The 19560-nt window shown below is 43.1% G+C and overlaps 1 protein-coding gene across 1 annotated transcript; it reads right to left on the bottom strand.

The window, feature by feature from the left end:
• Window positions 1-7022: 7022 nt before the first annotated feature.
• On the bottom strand, window positions 7023-15367 carry ITLN1 (intelectin 1). The gene is made up of 7 exons (XM_016930627.3): window positions 15304-15367; window positions 13912-14010; window positions 12444-12691; window positions 11645-11803; window positions 11079-11199; window positions 9804-9907; window positions 7023-7299 (listed from the first exon to the last, which is right to left on the bottom strand). The coding sequence occupies exons 1-7, from the start codon at window positions 15359-15361 to the stop codon at window positions 7147-7149; spliced, it is 942 nt and encodes a 313-aa protein (XP_016786116.3). The 5' UTR covers window positions 15362-15367; the 3' UTR covers window positions 7023-7146.
• Between the last annotated feature and the right edge of the window lie 4193 nt (window positions 15368-19560).

Here is a 19560-nt window from a genome sequence, read left to right as displayed (position 1 = left end):
TGAGCTCTAAGGGAAGACATCAGGGAAACAGAATGCAACGCTGTGTGCCAGCTGCCTTTGGTAACATATTATGAAAGAGAGGCCCAAAGGAAAATCAGATGGTCTGTTTTGCAAGCAGCAATGAAAGAACTAACTGACTCCGTGTCTTCAACAGGTAAATGGTAAAGAAAGCTTTCATTAATAAATGATCTTCAATAAAGACACACACAAATACATACACGTGGCTGGGTGTGGAGGCTCACCCCTGTAATCCCAGCACTTTGGGAGGCTGAATCAGGTGGATGGCTTGAGTCCAAGAGTTCGAGACAAGCCTGGGCAATGTAGTGAGACCACAACTCTACAAAAAAAAAAATTAATTAGCCAGGTATGGTGGCATGCCTGTGGTCTCAGCTACTTGAGAGGCTGAGGTAGAAGGATCTCTTGAGCCAGGGAGGTCAATGCTTCAGTGAGCTGTGCTCATGCCACTGCACGCCAGCCTGGGCAACAGAGTGAGATTCTGTCTCAAAAAGAGAAAAAAAATACACACACACACACACACATGCACGCACACTATAAAAATCTTTCTCTCCATCCACCTCAGTCAAGAGCAAGTATTAAGTGCATTCATACTCTTGTACAACCATCACCATCATCCATCTGCAGAACTCTTCATCTTGTAAAACTGAAACTCTATCTATTAAACAATAATGGCCCATACCCCTTTCCCCACAGCCCCAGGAAACAATCATTCCATTTTTCTCTCTCTATAAATTTGACTATAGGTACTCACAAAGTGAAATCATGCAATATTTGTTTTTTTCTGACTGGCTTATTTCACTTATCATAATGCTCTCAAGATTCATCCATGTTGTAGCTTCAGTCAGAATTTTATTCCTTCTTAAGGTTGAATAATATCCCTGTCTATATCTATATCTATATATAGATATGTGTACATATATTTGTATATATATGTATGTATACATATATGTACATATATATGTATATATATACCACTTTTTGCTTCATCTGTCAATGGGCACTTGGGTTGTTTCCGCATTTTAGCTATTGTGAATAATGCTGCTATGAACATGGGTGAACAAATATCTCTTCAAGACCCTGCTTTCAATTCTTTTGGGTATACACCCAGAAGTGGAATTGCTGAATCATATGGTAATTCTATGTTTAATCTTTTTTTTTTTTTTTGAGACAGAGTCTCGCTCTGTCCCCTAGGCTGGAGTGCAATGGCACAATCTCAGCTCACTGCAACCTCCGCCTCCTGGGTTCAAGTGATTCTCCTGCCTCGGCCTCCTGAGTAGCTGGAATTACAGGCATGTGCCACCACACCCAGCTAATTTTCATATTTTTAGCAGAGACGGGGTTTCACTATGTTGGCCAGGCCGGTCTCAAATTCCAGACCTCAGGAGATCCGCCGACCTCAGCCTCCAAAAGTGCTGGGATCATAGACGTGAAGCACTGTGCCCAGCCTATGTTTAATCTTTTGAGGAACCTAATACTGTTTTCCACAGATGCTATACCATTTTACATTCTGATATGGTTTGGATCTGTGTCCCTGCCCAAATCTCATGTCCATTTGTAATCCCCAGTGTTGGATGTGGGGTCTGGTGGGAGGTGATTGGATCATGGGGATGAATTTCTCCCTTTGGTGCTGTTCTCATGATAGAGTTCTCACAAGATCTGGTTGTTTTAAAGTGTGTGGCACCTCCCCCTCTGCACCCCATGCCCACCATGTAAGATGTGCCTGCTGCTCCTTTGCTTTCCACCATGATTGTAAGTTTTTTGAGGCCTCCCAGAAGCTGAGCAGAAGCCGCTATGCTTCCTGTAAAGCCTGTGGAAACATGAGCCAATTAAACCTCTTTTCCTTATAAATTACCCAGTTTTAGATATTTCTTTATAGCAATGTGAGAACAGACTAAAACACATTCCCACTGTCAGTGCATAAGAGTTTCCATTTCTCCACATCCTCACTAACACTTGTCATTTTCTGTTTTGTTTTGTTTATAGTAGCCATCCTAATGGGTGTAAGGTGGTATCTCATTGGGATTTTGGCTTGCATTTCTCTAATGATTAGGGATGCTGAGCGTTTTTTCATATGCATATTAGGCATTTGTATATCTTGTTTGGAAAAAGGTCTATTCAAGTCCTTTGCCCATTTTTGAATTGGGTTGTTTGGTATTTTGTTGTTGAATTTTGGGAGTTATCTACATAGTCTGGATATTAATTCTTTATAAGATATATGATTTGAAAATATTTTCTCCCATCTGTGGGTTTTTACTTTGTTGATAGTGTGTTTAGGTGCACAACATTTTTAAATTTTCATAAAGCACAATTTGTTCATTTTTTTCTTTTGTTGCCTATGCTTTGTTGTCATAGTCAAGAAATTATTGCCAAATCCAGTGCTGTGATGCTTCTGTCCTATTTTGATCTAAGAGTTTCATAGTTTAGGTCTTACATTTGAGTCATGGGTCTATTTGGAGTTAATTTTTTTTTTTTTTTTTTGAGATGGAGTCTCACTCTGTCACCCAGGCTGGAGTGCAGTGGCGCAGTCTCGGCTCACTGCAACTTCTGCCTCCTGGGTTGAAGTGATTCTCCTGCCTCAGCCTCCTGAGTAGCTGGGATTACAGGCATGCGCCACCACACCTGGCTAATTTTTGTGTTTTTAGTAGAGACAGGGTTTCACCATGTTGGCCAGGCTGCTCTCAAACTCCTGATCTCATAATTCACCCGCCTCAGCCTCCCAAACTGCTGGGATTACAGGCATGAGCCACCACGCCCAGCCTCAACTTTTATTCTTTTACATGTGGATATTCAGTCTTCTCAGTATCATTTGTTGAAAACACTGCCCTTTCCCCATTGAATGGTCTTGGCAACCTTGTCAAATATCATTTGGCCATATATGCTAGGGTTTCTTTCTGGGCTCTCTATTCTATTATATTAGTTTGTATGTCTGATCTTATGCCAGTAGCACACTGCTTTGTGTACTGTAACTTTGTAGCAAGTCTTGAAATCTGGATATCTGAGTCTTCAAGCTTAGTTCTTTTTCATGGTGGTTTCGGCTATTTGGAGTCTCTTGAGATTCCATATGAATTTTAAAATGGGTTTTTCTGTTTCTGCAAATAAATATCATTGGGATTTTGATAGATATTGCATTGAATCTATAAATCACTTTGGGTAGTATTGACATCTTAACAATATTAAGCCTTTCAATCCATAAACATGAGATGTCTTTCCATTTATTTAAGTCTCATTTAATGTCTTTCAGAAATGTTTTGCAAGGAGTCTTTCACTTCCTTGACTAAGTTAATTCCTAAGTGTGTTATTCTTTTTGGTGCTATTGTAACTGGAATTTTTAATTTTACTTTTCATATTGTTCATTGTTGCTGTATAGAAATGCAAATGGTTTTGTTTGTTGACTCTGTATTTTGCTACATTGGTGAATTTATTTATTAGTTCTAACAATATTCTGTGGAATCTTTAGGGTTTTTTTACATATAAAATCATATCATCCATTAACAGAGATAATTTTATTTATTCTTTTCAATTCAGATGACTTTCATTTGTTTTTCTTGACTTATTCCTCTGGCTAGAACTTCCAGTACTATGTCGAATAGAAGCAGCCAAAGTGGCCATTTTTGCCTTGTTCCTGACATAAAAGAAAATCTTTCACCATTAAGTATGATGTTTGCTGTGGGTTTTTCATCTATATCTTTTATTTTATTGCATTGTAGTTGTTTTCTTCTCTTCCTAGTTTGTTGAGTGTTTTATCATGAAAGAGTGCTGATTTCTGTCAAATGCTTTTTCTGCATCCAATGAGATGATCATATAGCTATTTTCCTTTATTCTGTCAATGTGATGTGTTACATTGATCAAGTCTCATATAATGAAACATCCTTGCTTTTCAGAAATAAATCCCACTTGGTCATGGTGTAAAATCATTTTAATATGTGGCAGGGTGCTGAGTGTGATGGCTCATTCCTTTAATCCACCACTTTGGGAGGCCAAGGCAGGCAGATTGCTTCAGCTCAGGAGTTCAAGACCAGCCTCGCCAACATGGTGAAACCCTGTCTCTACTAAAAATACAAATAAAAAAATAGTGATATGTATATATATACGTATATATATATATACGTATATATATGTGTATATATATACGTATATATATACGTATATATATACGTATATATATATACGTATATATATACGTATATATATACGTATATATATACGTGTATATATATGTATATATACACGTATATATATATATACGTATATATATATGTGTATATATATATATACGTATATATATTTGGTTTGCTAGTATTTTGTCAAAGCTTTTTGCATCAATGTTCACAAGGGATACTGATCTGTGGTTTTCTTTTCCTGTAGTGCCTTCACCTGGCTGTTATCAGGGTAAAGCTGGACTCACAGAATTAGGGAGTTTAGCCTTCTCCTCAGTTTTTTGGAAAAGTTTGAGAAGAATTGATGTTAGTTCTTTAAATGTTTCTTCACTGGTAGAATTCACCAGTGAACCATCAGGTCCAGAGCTTTTCTTTATCAAGAGATTTTTTATTACTGATTCAATCACCTTATTAGGTATACGTTTATTCAGATTTTCTATTTCTTCATGATTTAGTCTTGATAGGTTTTATGTTCCTAGGAATTTGTCCATTTTATCCAGGTTATATAATTTGTTGGTGTAAAATTGTTCATAAGCCTGGCATGGTAGTTCACGCCTGTAATCCCACCACTTTGGGAGGCCGAGGTGGGTGGATCACCAGAGGCCAGGAGCTCGAGACCAACCTGGCCAAGGTGGCAAAACCCAGTCTTACTAAAAATACAAAAACGAGCCAGGTGTGCTGGCATATGCCTGTAATCCCAGCTATTTGGAAGGCTGAGGCACAAGAATCGCTTGAACATGGGAGGCAGAGGTTGCAGTGAGCTGAGATCGCACTACTGCACTCCAGCCTGGGCAACAAAACAAGACCCTGTCTCAAAAAATAATAACAATAACTAATATATATCAAGCAGTAACTATAAGCCAGGCACTCCTTTAAAGGCTGTACGTTATTTCATTTAATTTTTATGAAAACCACATGTGAGGACTTTACTGCTCTTATCTGTAATTTACAGATAAGGAAACTGAGATTCTGATAGACGAAAATTTTTTGAAGGGTCAGATTCATTTAGACCTTTAACAACTTCACTCTCTGGATGTGGGGCACAATGAAAACAATGACGGGTGAAAACTTTCCCAGCTCAGAGATCTCTGTGGTCACGCCAAGGTGGCAGGGAGAATTAAGGGAAAGCCACCTTCTCTGAGAGGTCTTCACTAACATGCCTTTCTGGATTGGGGATCGCTCTCCTGTGTTTCCACAGCTCCCCAGGAAGCTCTCATGGGAGACTTTATCACCTTGCACCTGAAGGGCCCCTGGGCTCCAACACTTGCAGCTTTAGAATTGGGTTCATCTGTCTTCTCTATCACTTCTTTATCACCGTATCCCCAGCACTTAGCCCAGGAACTAGTACACACTCAATGAATATTGTTGGAATTAATTCATAAAGGAATCTATAAAAGAGAAAAACTGTTCACCTCTCTCTCCCACCACCGTCTGTGCACTCCCAGCCAACAGGGTCTGGCACACAAAAGGTGACTCACATACAGGGGAACTCCAACCAGAGATAAAAACATACTCAGGTTTGTCTCCTCCAGTTGGAAGAAGGGCATCTGAGAGTGAAGAGGGACAGAGACGTCTGTGTTTCAGGATAGAGAATGGGGACAAGGGGTAAGAGAGAAGGCAGGAAAGAACAGATGACAGAAAACAAGTTATTAAAAAGGTAGAAAGAACTAAAGAAAGAAAGGCTCTAGAGAGAATACTAACAATTTCTAACCCAGGTCCAAATAGATCTAGTTTAAACAACAAAGAAAACCCTCCCAGACAATTTTTTTTTTTGAGACGGAGTCTTAGTGTCACCCAGGCTGGAGTGCAGTGGTGCGATCTCAGCTCACTGCAACCTTCGCCTCCCAGGGTCAAGCGATTCTCCTGCCTCAGCCTCCCGAGTGGCTGGGATTACAGGCATGCGCCCCCATGCACAGCTAATTTTTGTATTTTTAGTAGAGACAGGGTTTCACCAGGTTGGCCAGGATGGTCTTGATCTCCTGACCTCATGATCTGCCCACCTCGGCCTCCCAAAGTGCTGGGATTATAGGCGTGAGTCACTGCACCCCACCCCTCCCAAACATTTTCTAAGCAAACTTCTTCCCCTTCCTCTTTCCCTTCTTCTTCCCCTTCCTCTTTCCCTTCTTCCCCTTCCTCTTCTAATTCCTCTAAGGCCTAAGAACTTTAAACTTCATTTTCTAGCCAGTGAGAAGTAATTGACACTTACAGTGGCGAAGAATTGGAAGGGCTTGTCATAATCCAATTTGCATTTTAGAGGAAACACAATATTATGCCTAATATTTAGTCACAGGTAAGAACTGATGCCATCCCCATCCCATCTGTACCAATAACCCACTGGGGATGATTTGGCCACATGTCTCCTTCTGAATGAGCACCTGCAGATGGGAGCCCAGGAATGGTTAAGCCACTGCACAAGGAGAGTCACCATCATCACAACATGCCAGCCCATTCTTCCCTAAGGAGAGTGCCCAGTCACTAAGGTTAGAACATACTAGATATAGATATTGGGTATATCTCCTTCTTCTTTGGGGCACCCCCCAAAAAATGGACTCTTTTCTCCTTTCAGGTCTTCAGGTTGAGGATACAAATTGATCAGTCCATGTGGGTGAGTTAGGAAGGGTTAGGATAAAATGCTTCCTTTCCCCTTGCCCTGTATGCCTCTGGCTATTTTAAGGGCTATCTGAAAGGGAAGTAGAGATGGCATGTTTCTCTATCAGGATTCCCGAGTCCTAACAGTCCAAGCACACACGCAGTTGAAGTACAATCAACCAGAACAATACACATGCTTTCGAAATTTCCCATAGTGCTTCACCCCTACAGGAAAGGAATTCACAGAAACACCAAGCCTTGAGTCAATATGATTTATTGTTTTCTCTTCTGCCATTAACATTCTAGCTACTGGGTAAGTTGTTCTCCATCCTCGGGATCTCATGGTTGGGAGGAGAGGTCTGGGTTCCCTCCCACAAAACTCTCAACGATAGAATAGAAGCACAGCTGCCTCAGTTATCTCACGGCTGCTGCTGGAACCAACATGAGTTCCATAACCACTCCAATCAAAACCAGAAAAATCTCCACACTGCCGGGGACTAGACTCTGGAAAGTATCCTCCTCCACCAATGCAGTGCTGGGAAACAAAGAGAGGAAGAGGCAGTAATGAGAGATCTGACAGTAAGGCCAATGCCATCTTAACAGCTGAATCCAGTGATTTCTTTGGTCCTCATCAGACTCTCCATTGACAGTGTTGATCTATTCTTCCCATAAAAACCTCTCTCTCTTCCTTAGCTCACACCTGTAATCCCAGCAGTCTGGGAGGCCGAAGAGGGTGGATCACTTGAGGCCAGGGGTTCGAGACCAGCCTGGCCAACATGGTGAAACCACATCTCTACAAAAAATACAAAAATTAGCCAGGTATGGTGGCAAGCACCTGTAGTCCCACTACTGAGGAGGCTGAGGCAGGAGAATTGCTTGAACCTGGAAGGTGGAGGTTGCGGTGAGTTTAGATCACGCCATTGTACTGCAGCCTGGGTGACAGAGTAAGACGCTGTCTCAAAAGAAAAAAAAAAAAAACTCTCTTCCTTTAGCTTTAGTGACATTATTGTCTTGACTTTCTTTCAACTTTACTGAACATTCATGCTCAGAGCCCCTGCCTGTTCTCTTCTTTCATAAATCCTCTAAGTGCTGCTCCCTAGTGGAGGACCTATCTCCCTCTCCCTTATAAACTGCATGACCACTGTGGCCTCAATTACTAAAAATTCACTGATGGCCCCAAAATCTCCATCTCCTGTTGAGATGCTTCTTGTGCTGAAGACCTCAAAGTCCAGCTTGGATCTCTACACAGGAACCTCAAGCTCCAAATGACCAAAATAGAGTTAATTATATCCCGCATTGACCCAGAACCTATTCATCATCCAGACACTCTGACTTCATAAATGACACTCCCTCACCCAAATGAGAACCATGTTATTCTAGACTTCCCTGCCCATCCTCTGTATTCAACTGGTGACATGGTTTGGACCTGGGTCCCCACAAAATCTCATGTTGAATTGTAATCCCCAGTGTTGGAGGTGGGGCCTTGTGGGAGGTGATTGGATCATGGGGGTGGTTTCACATGAATGATTTTACCACCAGCCCCTTGATGCTGTCCTCATGATAGTGAGTGACTTCTCATGAGATCTGGACATTTAAAAGTATGCAGCACCAGCCAGGCATGGAGGTTCATGCCTGTAATCCTAGCACTATGGGAAGCTGAGGCGGGTAGATCACTTGAGGTCAGGAGTTCAAGACCAGCCTGACCAAAATGGAGAAACCCCATATCTACTAAAACTACAAAATTAGCCCAGTGTGGTGGCTCATGCCTGTAAACCCAGCTACTTGGGAGGCTGAGGCAGGATAATCGCGTAAACCTGAGAGGCAGAGGTTGCGGCGAGCCTAGATCGTGCCACTGCACTTCAGCCTGGGCAACAAGAGCAAAACTCTGTCTCAAAAAAAAAAAGTGTGTAATGCCTCCCCTGCCTTTGCTCCTGCTCCTGCCATGGGAGACACCTCACTCCTTTTTTGCCTTCTGCCATGATTGGAAGTTTCCTGAGGCTTTCCCGGAAGCAGAAGCCGCTATACTTACGGTACAGCCTGCAGAACCATGAGCCAATTAAACCTCGTTTCTTTATAAATTACCCAGTCTCAGATATTTCTTTTTCTTTCTTTTTTTTTTTTTTTTTTTTTTTTGAGACAGGGTCTCACTCTGTCACCCAGGTTGGAGTGCAGTGGTGTGATCTTGGCTGACTGCAACCTCCACCTCCCAGGCTTAAGCAGATCCTCCTACCTCAGCCTCCCAAGTAGCTGAGACCACAGGCATGCGCCAGCACACTCGGCTAATTTTTGTATTTTTTGTAAAGACAAGTTTTGCCATTTTTCCCAGGCTGGTCTCAAACTCCTGAACTCAAGAGATCCACCTGCCTTGCCTCGCAAAATACTGGGATTACAGGCGGGAGCCACCATGCCTGGCCAGTATTTCTTTATAGCAGTGAGAGAATGGACTAATACAACTGGTATTCCATTTAAAATCTTTGGAATTTGTCAATCCCACCATTCAGGATTCCTGAGCCTTAACATTTCAACCACAAAAAGGATGGCCTGAGTGAGGTTTCTAGAAGGTGATGTCCAGGACTGTCCCAGCAACTCCCCAGTGCAGTGTGTATCTAGGCAAACCATGGCTAGGGTTGGGGAGGTCCAGGTTTTCTCTGAAATATAAACCTCAGATGAAGGAAAACAACACCTGTGTTTCTCAAGGAATCTCAGCTCTAAAGACTTCTACAGAATGTTTCAGCACACAAGCCTCACCCCAGCTCCAAGCGATTGAGTGTTTTCTCACAAAGGCTGAACACCCAGTAATGGTTCTTTTGAAGCCTCACCCCTTGATTTTGGTCTTCAAAGTGACAGGATATGTATACATGGACAAAAGTTCCCACGGCCCTGGCCCCTGAAGCTCAGCAATGAGCAAGAGAAGGTCACACTCCCACACACATACACACACACCCCAGTCATACCACACTCAACACACACACACATACCAACACAAATGGACAAACTCGACCTTACTCACAGGTCCCTGTGGTCCCCACAGAGACTCACGTGCTCAGTGTTACATCCGGTGACCCTCATTCCAGCACACAAGGCGTTGGCTGCTCTCTCGTTATTAAATACCCTGAACTGAACAAATCCCGCAGTGAATTCCCCTGAAAACAAGAGGCAGAAAACAGCATTCAAGGAAGATGCTAGAAATTGCTTTCCTTAGGCCAGCCCAGAGGCTCTCGATGCCAAAGCTCAGGCTACAGCCCAACACTCCAGCTGTACTGGTGGAGCCCAGCACCCCTGTGGCCAATGGCTGGTACATCCTGGCCTCAAACTTAGCTAAGAGGGACCTTTTCCCAACCCCAGAGATGAAGAGCTGGTCCTCAGAGAGGGCTCCTCATCTGCCAGAGGCTTGTGAAGAGAAATTCAACTCTGCAGGAAGATCACCACTGAACATCTCCAAGGGCTGAGTTGCAGAAATTAACAGATGTATTCACTCTGTTCCTGTTTACATTTTTCTTTTCCCCTTTATTTTAAAATCTCAACTCCAAAATGTAAATAATAACAGCTTTGAGTTCTATAATATATGCTCACCTCTGCGGAGCGTGCTATGCTACCAACTTTGGCTTCACACAAAATAAACTCACAATAGAAAAAAAAGTCTCGCCATTTTTTTGGTTGTTCTGTGCACAGGGACCTGGCCTGGTCCTAACAAGCTCCTGCAGGGCTGAGAGTGGGTTGTTAGGAGTAAAGAGTCTGGAGTCTGGAGCCTGGCCGGGCCTGGTGGCTCACACCTGTAATCCCAACACTTTGGGAGCCGAAGGGGGCGGATCGCCAAAGGTCAGGAGTTGGAGACCAGCCTGGCCAACATGGTGAAATCACATCTCTATTAAAAATACAAAAATCAGCTGGGTGTGGTGGTGGGCACCTGTAATCCCAGCTACTTGGTAGGCTGAGACAGGAGAATCATTTGAACCTGGGAGGCACAAGTTGCAGTGAGCTGAGACTGCGCCATTGCACTCCAGCCTGGGCAACAACAGCAAAACTCCATCTCAAAAAAAAAAAAGTCTGGAGCCAAATTTCCTCACCCCAGTTGCTGATTCTTCCACATATGCCTTGTGATCTTCACAAGTTTCTAAACCTCTCAGTGCTTCAGTTTCCTAAAATGAGGTTAATAAAGTTCAGATCTCAAAGGCAGCCATGCAAATCAAGTGGGGCAATATAGGGAACATTACAGAAGAGAACCAAGCTTCAGTCCGATGCATAACTGTTACCTAGCATAGTTGAATGTATTCCCTTTCCTACCAGGAGTTCAGAGGATCATTAAAGACTCACCCTGGCCATAGGGTGAGTAATAAGATGCTGTTTTCTGGGCGTTGCCAAAATCATAGACCACAGGGATCGCCGGGCCGTTGTCAGTCCAACACTTTCCTTCTCCATATTTCACTGGATATTTCTACAAAGAACACAGAAAAAGTCATGGAGTAAAGACAATAGCTTTGCCATTACCAGCATCTCCTGGGATGCTGCCATTCATAGAGGAGAAACAATGCTTTCTCAGTAACTGAGATTACTTCAAAACCAGTGAAAATAAGAATCTTTCCATGACACTGCTGCCAGTTAGGCGAGAGCTGTGCTTCTGCGGCAGCCTGGACCACTTCATTATCTCTCTCTCCTTCTCCCTGACCCATCCACACTCTTCCTGCCCCAGCTGTCCTCTCCAATAGGTCCCTTCTCTTGCCTGGCTTAGAATTCCTAAGAGAAGCAACAGAAGCCATCAGCAAATCTGGGTTAGAAGAACATGGGAGACAGACCCATTAAAAAATGACTCCTGCCCAACCTCTAACACTTGCTTCTCTGTACACCCATGAAAACCAGTCCAAGCCAGCAGCCCTCTGTACCTGGTAGATGCCAAACAGATTATGTCCCAGTGTCTGGAGGAAGCCAGTGTCCGTGCGGTACCTCAGCAGGGACCTGTTTCTCCAGTGCTGCATGGGGGACTTATTGGGCACGTGCCAGATGCCCAGGTCCTTGGCCTGGATGTCGTAGTAGCCAGGGTTCTGGAAAGCAACAGACACTGAGCCTGACTGGGCCAGGAGGTCCCAGGAGGCACAAGGTCCACACATGCAACTTCAGCTGGACTGTGAGAGCTCTGGACCCCAGATGAGCAGATGGCCAACCATACTCAGACACCCCACTCCCAGCCGATGATCCCACCACACCCAGGGCCCTAACAGCCTTGTTAGGAGGAAGTTGTGATTCAAAGTGTAAATTGGCTGGGTGTGGTGGCTCATGCCTATAATCCCAGCACTTTGGGAGACCAAGGCGGGCAGATCACTTGAGGTCAGGAGTTCCAGACGAGCCTGGCCAACATGGTGAAACCCCATCTCTACTAAAAGTACAAAAATTCGCTGAGTATGGTAGTGGGCGCTTGTAGTCCCAGCTACTTTTGAGGCAGAGGATCACTTGAACCCAGGAGGCCGTGGTTGCTATGAGCCGAGATCACACCACTGCACTCCAACCTGGGCAACAGAGTAAGACTCCGTCTCAAGAAAAAAAAAAAAAAAAAGATGTAAGTATTTCTCTCTTCTTCTCCAGCCCATCCCACACCCCTACCTTCCAGCCATCCCTCCTGCAGGCTTGTGGCCAGCCACACTCCACTCCTCACCCTCACCCGAGTGGGTAAGAAGTGGCACCAACCTTGTAGTCATCGCTCGTGGCCGCCTCTGCAGATCCAAAGGTGTTGTAGTTGGCCCAGTTGCCGTCCCCCTCTGGGTAGTCTGCTTTGCTGCCCTGCTGACTGGACCAGCGATCGCCCACAGTGCACTTCCCACTCATGTCATTCTCGTGCACGCTGGCCACCAGGGTCCAGCCGCCACCCCCAGAGGTCATGTCACAGAAGGTCTGGTAGATAACACCATTCTCAGTGCGGAGAAAATACAGGCCATCTGTAGAGAGAACCAGCCCAGAGCCTCCCTGTATGAGAGCTGAGGGTTCATCTCAGCCCCATGACAAGAAAGGCCCTAGGAACCAGAGACATGGCCTAAAGGCTCCTGTCCTGAGTCACATCACTAAGTGCTCCCAGGGGTACTGGGGCCTCCCTGAGTTCAGAAGATCATGCTCCTGTAACTGAGGCAGAACATAGAATTGTATAAAATCCCAGTGACATTTTTCATAAAGTTAAACATGGAATTATTGTATGACCCAGCAATTCCACTGCAGGTCTATCCCCAAAAGAATTGAAAACAGGGCCTCAAGCTGATGCTTTTACACCAGTGTTCATTGCAGCATTAGTCACAAGAGCCAAATAGAAGAAACAATTCAAATATTCACCAACAGGTGAATGAATAAACAAAACATGGTGTGTGTGCATATATGTATCTGCAGTGGATAAAAGGGAATGAAATATCCATGCTACAGCATGGACAAACCCTCAAAACACTGTGCTAAGTGAAATAAGCCAGACACCAAAGGACAAATACCATATGACTCCAATTACATGAGGTAACTACACTAGGCGAATTCATGGAGACAGAAAGTAGAATGCAGCTACCAGAGACTGAGGGAAGAGAGTTATTGCTTAATAACTCCATGTTATTTTTTGTTTTGTTTTGTTTTTGTTTTGTTTTGTTTTGAGTCTCACTCTGTTGCCCAGGCTGGAGTGAAGTGGCACTATCTTGGCCCACTGCAACCTCTGCCTCCTGAGTTCAAGCGACCCTCCCACCTCAGCCTCCCAAGTAGCTGGAATTACAAACATGTACTCCACACCCAATTGATTTTTATATTTTAGTGGAGACAGGGCCCCACCATGTTGGCCAAGCTGGTTTCAAACTCCTGGCCTCAACTGATCCACCCCTCTCAGCCTCCTAAAGTGCTGGGATTACAGGCCTGAGCCACCGCACCCGGCCCCTCCATGTTATTAAGTACAGAGTTTCTGTTTGGGGCACTGAAAAAGTTCTGCATATGGATAGCTGTGATGGTTGCACAACCTTGAAGGTAATTAATGCCACAGAATTGCACACTTAATGTTGCTTAAAATGGCAAATCTTATGTAAATTATAATATACATATACTTTACCATAATTTTTTAACTAAAAGACAAAAAGACTCCCAGAAGACACAATCCTGATACCCTGACTGAGCTCTGTTTGAATGTTTCATCACTCACCAAATGCACTAGGACATTCGTCTTTGATTTCCTTGCAGCTTCTGGGCAGAGATGGAGATGAAGAACAGGTCCATTCCTTGAAGTAAGTATTAGCCTCATCTAGGGAATACACAGGGTTTATTCTCATTCCCGGTTTGACACAAAACCTACCCTCTCCTATCACCAGTCCCACACTCATTCCACCACTGTAGCAGAACCTCGCTGCCCGGGTGGTAAGGCCTGAGACAGCCAGTGTCATATCCACTCAGCCCATCAGTGTCACATCCACTCAGCCCATCGGCATCATATCCACTCAGCCCATCCGACCTGACAGCGAGCACAGGCTTAAAGTCTGCCTCCCGCCACAAGACCTGTCCTTGTGCTGGGTCCTGCCCTAAGCACTGAGTAATCAAAGACATTAAAGTTCCCCAGCAAGAGCTTGCCTCTAGAGGGAATTGCTAACAAGTCAACAGAAAATTGTATTGACAAGAATAAATGGTAGAAGAAAGGCAAACTCAAGAGAACAAAAGAAAGACTCTGAGGTAACAGTGGAAAATGGAAAGGCCAGAGAGCGAGCAGGGCAGTTGCCTGGGAGAAGAAGGCAAGAGGGGTTGTCTCATGTCTTAGTCACAGAAGACCTTCCAGTCCAGGTGACATCTTAGCTTATTCTGAGAGAATAAACATGATTTATCAGTAGGAAGACAATCCAAGGCAGAGAAAACAGCATATCCAAAGGCCTAGAGAAAAAAAAAATACAGCGTAGTCCAGCTGTAGAACTACAAGCTGCTTAATATGGCTGAAACATGGGGTGTGAAGTAGGGAGTGGTGAGACTAATCTCTACTCCAAAAAGTCTGCAAACTATTCGAACAGTCTAGGGGAAAGCTTTGAGGTCAGAGGTGACTGACCTCAGTTTCCTCATACCTAAAACACAGTTAATAAACAGTGCTTTTGCAAAGATGAAGTAAGAAGATATTTCGAAACAGCCTTTTCTTTAAAAAAAAAAATTTTTTAGACAGTGAAGAAAAATACAAATTTTAAAATGTCATTGTTATTCTTGTTGTAGAGAGGAAAACTGTGGAGAGAACATTCTCCAGGCACAAAGCAGACCACGTAGTTCCCATGGAAATCCCATAGCCAAGGCCACAGGAGTGGGCAGTGGCTGGAAGGTGACACAGTTCTTGCCACAGCCCCCTCAGGGCCACACAAAAGCACAGAGCCTGGACCCAGGACATGCCTCAAGCAACACCCTCACTGCCACAGGCCAGATTCCGCCAGAGACCAGAAATCGGCACTCAGTCTACATGCAAGCCAGCCTCTGTGCATCTCAAAGACATGCTCTGTGTCCTGGGAGAGACCAGGATCCCGGAAGTCATCCAGCGGAAGGAACTGCTGTCCCTAGCAGCGTGACTCACCTGTACTCCACCCTCTGGTGGTCGCTATGAGAAACAGCAGGAAGCTGAGTTGGTTCATTGTAATCTAAAGAAAGCAAGATGAAGGTCACCATCTTGGCCATCATTTTTCTGTACATCCCTGCCCCACCCCTGTCCAGTCCTACAAAGACTCCAAAACCCCTTGCCTTTTGTTTAAACTTCACACATCTCTGAGACCAAAAGCAGACCTAAGCTGAAAACAGGGTTCCCCCAACTCACAGACCTTGTCTGAGTCTCAGCTGCACTTTCCTTGGGTACAGAGAGCTCCTTCACTCCCTCCCTCCACTGCGCCCTGGAGCTCAACAGAGTGCAGCTTTCTCCAAAAACGCTCCTGATGTGGAATGAGGTGCTGAAAGCTTTATGGAGGAAGCCCAGTGGGGCCAACCCAGGTTTCCAGCCTCACCCTCCCCTGGCACAATGCCCAGTGCAGGGGAGGCTTCTGGTTATCTCAGGGAGGTTATTTATACAGTGGAATTAACAGGTTCTAAAGAAAAAACCAATCCTAAGAATCACCTGCTAGCGTTGTTCCCGGATCTGGGGGTTTCATGGACCTGTGTCAAGTAGGAAGTAGACGAAGAGACTAACAAGAGTTGGTGCTGGTTTTGGGTTTTTGTGCCTTTCTTTCTTGCAAAATAAAAACTTTCTCTAAATTAAGCATCTGTTGGCTTGGCACGTTGGCTCAAATCCCAATACTTTGGGAGGCCAAGGCAGAAGGATCACTTGAACTCAGGAGTTTGAGACCAGCCTGGGCAACATAGGGCAACCTCTTCTCTACTAAAAATAAAAATAAAAAAATTAGCATGGCATGGTGGTACTTGCCTGTAGTTTCAGGTGGGGCTGAGGCAAGGCAAAAGGGTAACTTAAGTCCCAGAGATAGAGGATTCAGTGAAATATGACCGTGCCACTGTACTTCAGCTTAGGTATCTCAAAATAAATAAATAAATGAAATTAATCATTGGCCATAATTATCAATTCATAGAAATAGAAAAAGGAAATTTTAACAAAATGGGAAAGTGATCATTTCTGAATAAATTGGTAAAAAGGAATGGAGGGGAAAGAGATACAAAACACACAAAAAACGAATAAAAAAGTTTTTAAAAATATATAAATCTTTAGTTTGAATAATTTAGTTTCACACAAAGACTCACTACTCTGTCTTTAATTTTGTCATTTTGCCACAAACGAGGGAAAATTTGCTACAGACTTCATTTGAAACTGAATCAATACGAAACCTCTCTGATGCTTCGAACCTCCTGTCTTATTCCTGCTCCTATGTCATGAAGTTCTCAAATGCTACCCTGCAGCTATAATAGAATTACTCAGTTCTTCCCCAGTGATATCATACATCTAATACATAATGTCATTATAGCATTAATAATACTGCAACCTTTTCTTACAAAGATTGTGAATATCTTTTTTGTTAAGCTAATATTTCCTATTTGTTGGTTCAAAGTACTGATTTGCAAAAAATACTCACATATTGATAGAAGAAAATAAAATAGCACCCAAGAAGAAAAACTACAAAAAAAGTTATACTTTTGTAAATTTAAAATCTATTAGAAGCTATTTGCTCTGTGTATCTGGAAAATAATTAATTAAATAAAATTAAATCTATTAGAAACTAAATTAACTCATCAGTATAGGTAACAAAATGAACATACTCAGCTTTCATATTTACAAACAACAACCTCTTAGAAATAGAGGTCTCAGCCAGGCACTGTGGCTTACGCCTGTAATCCCAGCACTTTGAGGGGACGAGGGTGGCCAATCACTTGAGGTCAGGAGTTCAAGACCAGCCTGATCAACACGGTGAAACTGTGTCTCTACTAAAAATATAAAATTAGCTGGGCACGGTGGCAGGCGCCTGTAATCCAAGCTACTCGGGAGGCTGAGGCAGGAGAATTGCTTGAACCCGGGAGGCAGAGGTTGCAGTGAGCTGAGATCGCACCATTGCACTCCAGCCTGGGCAACAAGAGTGAAATTCCATCTCAAAAAAAAAAAAAAAATAGAGGTCTCTAAGTTTACAGTTCACAATAGTAAATACATGTATATAAAGTTAACACCAAGGGCCCAAGATCTAGAGAAAAAAATTAAACATCCCCTCAGTTGTTCATTACTGTGTGTAACTAACCACCTGAAAACTTTATGGCTTAATAAAACAGTAACATATTTGCAAAAATAAAAAAAAGAAAATATATACTTATACTACTTTCTTTAGTTGATTCTAAGACACTTTTTTTGTATTTTGACATCTTTAATATCATTATGCATCTCATCCTTAATGGTACATGATGCCATCTAATAGACTGGGAAAACAGTACATCCATTTTAGGGACATTACCCCTTCTAACCATCATCATCCAATCAGTGATTGCGTCCCATTGATTCTACCCCTACTTCCTCTTGAATCTGTTCCCCACACAACTTCCTCCAAACCCCACTGTCCTGGACATTTATTTAGTTCAGTCTGGTTCCTGTAGCTGTAACTAATAGAAACCCCATCTCAAAGTGGCTTTTCTACAAAGTAAATCTATTACCTCATGAAACAGAAAATCGAGAGAGAGGGCAAGATCCAGGCTTGCTTGACAGCAGCTTCTCTTTATTTTATTTTATTTATTTATTTATGTTGAGACAGGGTCTCACTCTGTTGCCCAGGCTGGATGGAGTGCAGTGACACAATCTCAGCTTACTGCAGCCTCAACCTTCCAGGCTCAGGTGATCCTCCCACCTCAGCCTCCCAAGTACATGGGAATACAGGCACACACCACCACACCCTGCTAACTTTTGTATTTTTGGTAGAGACGAGTTCTCACCATGTTGGCCAGGCTGGTCTCGAACTCCTAGGCACAAACAATCCTGCCTCAGCCTCCCAAAGTGCTGAGAGTATAGGTACGTATGTGACAGTATAGATGTGCATGAAGATAGAAGAGTGTGGAAGAAAGCCCCTCACCACCAACTCACTCCAGCCCCACATCTACATCTCCAGTGACTTGGAGAAGGTTTGCTGTAAAATTACACATACAGAGAAAGATATAAGACATTAAATGTGCAGTTTAATAAATTACAAGAGAGGCAAATACCTGTGTAATTATCATCCTAGCTAAGAAATGAAACTTTAGCAGCACCCAGAAGCTTCCCATATGCTCCTTCCAGATAACAGACCTCTCCCTTCCCAAAGGTAATTACTGGCCTGACTGTGATGGAAATCAGCACTTCCTTGTGCCCATACCACATAGTTCCAAATATTTTAGATTGATAAAATGTCTTGATATCCAGTAGAGCAAGGCTTCTCACTTTGCTTTGCTTTTTTGGTTATTCTTGGTCGTTTGCCTCTACACATACACACACACACACACACACACACATACATGCACACACCCTTTAGGATTTTATTGGAATTACATTGAATCTATAGATCATTTAGAAATAATTTACGTCTTTAAAATATTGAGTGTGGCCTGTTTCTTCATTTATTTGTGTTTTTATTGCTTTTTCATATCTTATAGCTTCCTTATAGGGATTTTGTGTATGATTTGCTATTTGTTCCTTAGTATTTGACTTTTTTTTTCTTTTTTTAGACAGGGTCTCACTCTGTCACCCAGGCAAGTGATTCTCCCACCTCAGCCTCCTAAGTAGCTGAGAACACAGGTAAATATCACCACGGCCAACTAATTGTTTTATTTTTTTGTAGAGATGGGATCTCACTATGTTGCCCTAGCTGGTCTCAAACTCCTGGGCTCAAGCAATCCTCATACCCTTGGCCTTCCAAAGTGTTGGGATTACAGGCGTGAGCCACCATGCTGGCAGTGTTTGACATTTTTGATGCTATTATAAATGCCATATTTTTGAAATTTTATTTTCTAATTGTTTGATGCTTATATATAGAAATACAACTGATTTCAAAAAAAAAATATATATATATATATATCTCAATGACAGCACAGGAAAGACAAAGTCTCAAAATAAATATAAATTTTCAGCTTGAATAAATTTAGTTTTATGAAAAATAATATTTTTTCTTACTTTTCTCATTTTGCTACAAACCAATGAAAACACTCTTTTGGTGGGGGGTCATTCTAGAGTAGCACTGGCCCCCAGACTACATTTTGGAATCACTGATCCAGGACAAACTTCCTCTGATGCTTCAATACCTGCTTTGCCATTTCTGTCCCAGTGTCACTCCTCAATTTCCTGAGCATAAATGTCACTCATGCCTCTTCTCCCTCAACAATGGGATGG

Source organism: Pan troglodytes, chromosome 1, assembly GCF_028858775.2.
Source record: "Pan troglodytes isolate AG18354 chromosome 1, NHGRI_mPanTro3-v2.0_pri, whole genome shotgun sequence".
Taxonomy (NCBI): Eukaryota; Metazoa; Chordata; class Mammalia; order Primates; family Hominidae; genus Pan; species Pan troglodytes.
The sequence above is the reverse complement of the archived record's forward strand: the minus strand, read 5'-3'. Positions and strand labels throughout refer to the sequence as shown.

Excerpts from the sequence above, each read along its gene's own strand:
- ITLN1 (XM_016930627.3), bottom strand. The coding sequence starts at position 15,361 with ATGAACCAACTCAGCTTCCTGCTGTTTCTCATAGCGACCACCAGAGGG. Across the intron at positions 14,011-15,303 it reads CACCAGAGGGTGGAGTACAG|ATGAGGCTAATACTTACTTC; the intron begins GTGAGTCACGCT and ends TGTATTCCCTAG. Across the intron at positions 9,908-11,078 it reads TTACTCACCCTATGGCCAGG|GGGAATTCACTGCGGGATTT; the intron begins GTGAGTCTTTAA and ends TCTTGTTTTCAG.